Consider the following 7,198-nt stretch of genomic DNA (forward strand, 5'->3'; position numbering starts at 1 on the left):
ACACACATACCTATATACAGTATATGATGTTTTTATATGTAGCAACCATATGCCAACATATTTTATTTATATGCAACTTTATTAAAACAACATATATACAAACATTTTTACATTTATATATGTTTTTGTAATACATCTTTTAAATACAAGTCTATCTTTTAGATTTACTTATATAATATCAACATGCATTAATGGGCTTTAGGATGGATATACATGTACACGACATTTATATCCAAAAATGTATTACACATACATAAATATTTGTATGGGCTTGATATATATGTTAAAATATGAAATTGTTCCAGTTTCTAATAGGTTTTATATATTTTTTTACTTCATATGACAATATATTTCATATATGGAAATGAAATATATGTACATATATTTGCACATGGGTGATCATTATTTTCAAAAATGTTGAATATATATATATATATATATATATTTGTTTTTAATTCATAAATATCAGTAATATTTGGATGTGTGTTTTTGTGACATTGTGACATACACTTTGAGTTTCGGAAACACTCCTGGTTTCATTAGACACAGCAGCTGCAACAGAGTATCCAGCAGGATGTGGGCAGAAGAGGATAAGAAGTCCCGTCCACAAGACACAGCAGCTATATCTAAAACCAATGAACAGATGAAATTACGATTTCTTACATTCTTGAGATGGTAATATACAGTATAAATAAGTTATGACAGTTAGATTGAACTATTAGAAAAAACAAACTCAGTGCCCTCACTGGTAACAACGCCAGCCAGAGCCAGAACTAAATGATGCTCTTTTGAGTTGGAACTCTGTTGTGGCTTTGCCTCGTCATTCAGAAACTTGATGAAAGCCTCCATGGTTTGACCTGCAATGCTCAGGAAGGGCTCCAGTTTACCCTGTGGATGCACAAGTGTATGTAGAGTTGAGGTAAAGCAAATCCATGTCCTCCCATTTACAAAACAACCCGGCTCACTTTACTGGATGTCAGCCCTTAACAGTGTCCACTCCCAAAATGGTACAAACTCACATCAGCCAATATGTCTCTGATTGCTTCCTCCCTTTGGGATGCACTCCAGAGCAGGGTGCAAGATGCAGCGCCCAGCTCAGTACAATATGTTTTCTGCTGCTGCAGCTCCTCTCTGCACTCCCATAACTGCTGCTTTAAAACCAGCTTCTCCTACAAATGTATGTGAGGAGATACTTACATACACACACGAATAACTAGACAACCATAACATACCTATTTGGGGAAGAGATTTCTCCCTCTCTCTCATACAAACACACTAGTGGTTCTCAAACTTTCTAACCCCAAGACACCTCATTGTTAAGAATAATATTCAAAGGTCCCCAGGATATTGAATAAATAAATGAAAATTTAATATTTGAGTTACCTTTTACTTTAATATGATTGAATAAAATCAATATAATATAAATATAAATAATTAAAAAAATTAAGTTCCATATTTCTATAAGTTTCATTAACTCTTCTTCAGGCAGGTGTTCTTCAGGCTTTACACTTTTTATTACCAATTAATTTAAATTACTTTTCTAGTCGTTTGTGACATTTTTTATTTGTATTTTTTTACTCACAAATAGTAAAAATAAATAAATTAATTAATTAAATTAAATATTCAGAGCATGACATAGCTAGAAAAATTTAGAATCATAATAAAAATTTGCACAACTTTTCTAAGTCTAGAAATCACACTTTTTTTAGTTAAGCCGCCCTGTGACCCTCGTGGAAGTGTGGTGAGGCCTTCTAGTGGGTCCCAGGCAGCCCCCTGGTTGAGAACCACTGCACTAATACATACACATAAAGTACATTAAAACTATTTGTGTAGATGCTCTCCTAGAATCTTTTCAGTGTGGGCTTCTCAGTCTATCATTTTCTCCTCTCTATTTTAGTACCTGTCTCTCTCTCTTACACTCGCTCAGAGCAACATCTAGTCTGGAGCGGATGTGCAGACAATCCTCTCTCTGTTGCTGCTGCTCACGGGCACTGCGTTCTTTAACTATATAACAATAAGGAATCTTTTATTAAAACAGTCAGAGTTAACATTTATAAATGCTGTAAGGTTGTGCACCATTCAGAACTGAATTGAGACTGTCTCTTGAATTAAAGTTTTATGAATTTGCACTACATTTGAATTGATCTAGGAAACAGGGCGCTTAATTGAAATTTAAATGTAAGGTAGCAGAAATAATGAAATTCAAAGAAATTCAAACAGCTGTAATTTTTACTACACAATTTTTTTCCAAGAAAAACTTTGAATGTTGGCTTAAAGCCTTGTTTATCTTGTGTAAGTGACATATACATATATGGCAGCTTTTGTGAACCAGAGTGGAAGAATGCTTACGCCTTTTTATTTTCAGGATGCATTACCTGGGTTGGTTTCTTTCGAATTGCAATTCAGCAAATTTACCTTCCTGTTATTCAAATTCAACTTCCTGTGAGGTATGGCCAATTTGATTCAAATTCCAGAGTATGAATTTAAGCTTCAATTCGGAATTTTGCTCAACCCTGCTGTTGGAACAACAATGTCCATTACATAGGGTAATTTACTATACTAAAGCATGTACAAAGAAATACTGTTTCCATATTTTTCCACATTCATGTGTATCATAAATGACCACTGTTACAGAAAGAGTTTTTGCTTACATGCGTCCAGAGACCGTCCTTTATGGATAGTATCAATAAAGTCACTATTGATTACTTTTGGCATAAGCTCTCGTTGTGTCCTGACTTCTGCTTCCAGTTTCTCCAAGTCTCGCTTTCTGACTCGAACAAAGCAGTCTGATCCGACATCCTTTAAACACACATGACCGTTTTTGTTTACTGTTAGAGGAAGACAAACGTTACAGTTTAACTATAACTATATGCAGAGTACCAAACTTCTGAAATGTAATTTTATATTATTGAACGTGCGTTACTTAACAGTTGAACAGTGACATCTTGTGGTAATTCTGGCGCTTGCATTCGTCTTGATCATATTTTTTAATTGAGGTGGTCAAAGCGATTAAAATGCTGTTGTGACGAGCATCTTTATATTTACAGGAGTAAATAAATATCAAACAAATAATTAATTAGCTTAGCTTGCTAAACACTTGCACAAACTCTTTCATCAACTTCAGCTTTTCAACAACAAATTTGACCTCGGCGAAAACGGTAAAGTTACCTCTCCTGCAGATGACACAGACGAAACATCAGCTGTATTGATTGTTTTCATCTCGAAAAGTGCAAATTTGATAACGTTGGACGAAAGGCCTTTGACCTATTAAAATGTTTAAACGATGTCTTTAGCGCCCTCCACTGTTCGGCGCATAACAAGTCATCTACTTATCACCCATCCCCCAAATCGACAGTAAACACAATAATACAATTTAAAAAGGAAAGATAAAAGATAAGCTTCTTGATAGACTCTACAAATAATCTCTTCATATCCAGAATTCGTTCTGAAATAAATTCTACAAGAAATTCCGTGCTGGGCGAAAGCATAGATAGATAGATTTATAAAATACTCATTGAAATACATTCATTCATATACGTGATTTAAAACATGGATTGGCCTAATAGTTCGTGTAGAGTTCCTGAAATCCATGGCGGGTTTTCTGTACGTCATTACGTTGTCTAGGCTAAACCTGCTCCCCAGCCCCAAAGTACTCCAGTCCGGGATTTCCAAATAGCCACTCAGTTACACTTCGAGAAAGTGAGCGCTCGCTTGCAGTGTACTGCCTCCTTTGTGTGTGTTTGGTAGGTGTTATCTGAGCACGCATCGCCATGCTCACCCTGGGGCGTTCATAAGCCAAATAATTTGAGTTGTCAAGGACGCAGCAGAACTGTTTGACCATGTCTGTAGGACTGGAGCTCGGTTTCTCCAACGACGAGGTGCTGAACATACGTTACCCGCTTCATCGTGCGTGCAGAGATGGAGACGTCGGCGAGCTATGCTCGCTGCTTCAGCGCTCCACCAACCAGGCGGACCTGGCTACCGAGGACTCGTTTTACGGCTGGACCCCCATTCATTGGGCAGCACACTTCGGGAAGGTAAGAGAAGTACACTGTTTGCATAGATTTATGTTTTATTCTTCAGTTCTTTCTCTTCAGGAGAAAGAGGCGTGTTTGTGCGCTGGTTTAGGGAATAACGAGCGTGTAACATCATTAGTCAGGCGTACTGTCATCAAGAACTGAACTTACAGCATGTGCACATACAAAGAAAACTCAAATATCACATCAATATGAAATGGGTTGCCATATCGCCTGGACGATAAGGCCATCGGCAGAAAACAGGTCATATCATTCGCAGGGGCTGAGTGCAAACTCTCAGGCCGGGTAAGAGCAGAGATTAATCACTTAATACATGTTTGAACTGAAAGCATTGTGATTTCTGTCTGAGATGAGGCAGACTACAGCGTCAGTGGCACACATGTCGTCTCTTCTCCACTCTTGATTGTTTAACATGTATGTAGTAAGGGATATACCTCGCAAGTTAAGCTAGATAAAAGGAATTAAGCAGAGTATAGACGTTTCTGATTGCTTCTTTGTTTCTGGATCACATTACTTGGAAAAATCAACTTGCATGGACCACAGCCAGCGAAGCCCCAGTAGCCCCTCACTGCAGAACACAAGATCCAGGGGGCGTGGATACAGATCCAACTCCTCCCACCTTACATATACCTAAACCAGGGATGGGCAACTGGCGTATACGGCCCGCAATGTCTTTTAGTACGGCCTGCTGGATCATATTAGACTCGGATTATCAATTTTAAAACATTTGAAAAGCAAGTCATGTAAAGATTGCTTTCAGTGTATGATGTTAATACTATCTCCAACCAGGAGAGGTCGCTAGTTTCCAGCCGCTCCCCTATTAATTTCAGCGTAGTAGGGAATAGGACGTGCACTCTAATGTAAACATTCATTAACATTAGCAAATAATAAATGAAAAAATGACATGAAAACAGTATTTTCAAGTCAAGATGGTAAACAGATTATCTTTTTACCAAGTTCAAGGGGATACCCATATGTTTGGATTGTTTGGAAATCTGTATTTTATTTAAATCGCCATCACACCACTGCTCACAAACAATCAAAGTTGCAGAGCTCCACCTGACCTAATACCCATCTCCACCCCCTAGATGTGAATCCAACCACGCCCCCTGGATCTTGTGTTCTGCAGTGAGGACCATCTCCGCGAAGCAGCAATATCGAGTGCCAGCACGCACAGGCGGGAGCCCACCGATTAATTCATTGGCTGGGCGAAGACCAATAAAACACCACACGCCAAAACCGCGAATTTAAAATTCAAACCTGCCTCTTGTTAAAACTTTTGGTGTTGTTGTATTGCTGTCTATAGACCTTAGTTAGGGTAGCACAATATTTAATTTTTGACAGGAATACAAACGAGTCTTTGAGGGACTGAAGTAGCCTACAGTGGTCCCAGTGGCGAAGCTACATAAGGGCCAGGGTGGCACTGGCCCACTCAGATTGACGGCTGGCCTGCCCAATCAAATGAGGAAAGAAGAAAAATCCTGCATACATTATAATAATTGCTCAAATACATGAACATACAAACAACTTGTTTGTGTGAACAAGTAAAATAAAAAAAAAAATAAGATCCTGGTGGATGAGCACTGATCTTGAGTTTTGCGCTTCTATTCTGTTGCGATCGCAAGAGCCGTCAATATAAGCAATCCAATCCAAGCGTGCTCCCGCTGTAAAACAGTCCTCGATTGGTCTTTAGTCATCGTCCCATCCATCATACCTGAGATCCAGTTTCTATTGGTTGAACTTCCCAACGATTACAAATGACGTTGGAAAACACCACATCATCATCATCGCAACGCGATCGGCTCTTAGATGTTCAAAGCAGCATGTAATGTCACTCTAAAGGCTGGAATACACTACACAACTTTTACCCCGATTTACAGTCTGGAGAAGTTCAGACCCAGTCTGCAGATTTGAGTTGACAGATTTCACCGAAAATTGCGTAGTGTATGATGGTTATGATTTTTTAGCTTCAGACTTTGATTCCATCCAGTTGGAGGAGATCAAACATGTTTGATATTTTCAGCCGATTTTGAACCACACATTGTTTTCATTTGTCATTCAACTGCAACAAGGTGATGAATGCATGCATGCAATGCACTTCTGCATGAGTTTGTTGTGATCGGAATGACTTTGCATCCTTGTTTTTATCTCGTGTAGGCTATTGTAAAATTATTTTTGAAATAGGCACTGAGGTCCACCCTATGTTACCCAGGTCCACTCAATTTAAAATTTCTGGCCTCGCCACTGGCGTGTCCAATGGATTGTACAGTTCTTTAAAACTTACCGATTGTTCAGCTGACAAAACATCTTTATGGTAATAAAGCAGACAAAAACTTTGTGAAAATGACATGAGCCTGGACCTTTGTACGGTGCTTGACATTGCGCCTAAAGTTTCATTAGATCGTTTATATTCTAGTTTAGAAATGAATGTAAACCTCAGTGAGTTTATCAGCAAATTTTACTGGAGAGTGGAAGTGTTACTTAAGTTTGTTGGAAGTTTTGACATACCGTTGACAGCCTTTAAAGGGGTCATATGATGCGATTTCAATTTTTCCTTTCTCTTTGGAGTGTTACAAGCTCTTGGTGCATAAAGAAGATCTGTAAAGTTGCAAAGACTAAAGTCTCAAATCCAAAGAGATATTCTTTATAAAAGTTAAGAGTCAACCACACCTACCTAAAACGGCTCGTTCTTTTTTTTTAAATTTTTTTTTTATTTATTTTTTTTATTAAGAGTGCAAAACATACAACATACGGTGAACACAAAACAGCAATAGAACAGCAATGATAATAACAGCAATGAAAATAAACAGTGATGACCATCTGACAATAATAGTAGTAGTATTCAAGTAGTACTAGCATGCATAATTTGTACACATTTGATGGTCATATTGTTTAAATTGTGTAATGTTACATAATGTGAGATTATTGACAGATTTGTTGAAGTTAGAAAGTTTGTACTTTTGTGCCCATTCAGTGATGAAAATGTTTGTCTCTTGTGTGAGCAGTTTACTACTGATGTTATTTCAAACACATTACCTCATTATGTCTCAATGCTGGCATTCATCATGGAAAAATGGAAAAGCTTCAGTGACGTAACTATTTTTAGTTTAGCCGGCTCAACATCTTGATGTCTGTCAGCCATCGGCTAACCCTAACACGCA

The 7,198-nt window shown here is 38.0% G+C and overlaps 1 protein-coding gene across 1 annotated transcript in view; it reads right to left on the reverse strand.

Moving 5' to 3' along the window:
• LOC107742657 (heat shock factor 2-binding protein-like) overlaps positions 1-3,259 on the reverse strand; it is a 5,045-nt gene extending 1,786 nt beyond the window's left edge. Inside the window, exons 1-6 of the mRNA XM_016555710.1 lie at positions 3,169-3,259; positions 2,652-2,799; positions 1,901-2,004; positions 1,020-1,169; positions 747-888; positions 509-626 (exon numbers count right to left, since the gene is read on the reverse strand). Of these exons, the coding sequence (XP_016411196.1) occupies positions 509-626; positions 747-888; positions 1,020-1,169; positions 1,901-2,004; positions 2,652-2,799; positions 3,169-3,219 (713 nt within the window). The 5' untranslated portion in view covers positions 3,220-3,259. The remainder of the gene's footprint in view (positions 1-508; positions 627-746; positions 889-1,019; positions 1,170-1,900; positions 2,005-2,651; positions 2,800-3,168) is intronic.
• Between the last annotated feature and the right edge of the window lie 3,939 nt (positions 3,260-7,198).

The sequence above is a fragment of the Sinocyclocheilus rhinocerous genome, unplaced genomic scaffold (genome assembly GCF_001515625.1).
Source record: "Sinocyclocheilus rhinocerous isolate Xijiao unplaced genomic scaffold, SAMN03320098_v1.1 scaffold947, whole genome shotgun sequence".
Lineage (NCBI taxonomy): Eukaryota > Metazoa > Chordata > Actinopteri > Cypriniformes > Cyprinidae > Sinocyclocheilus > Sinocyclocheilus rhinocerous.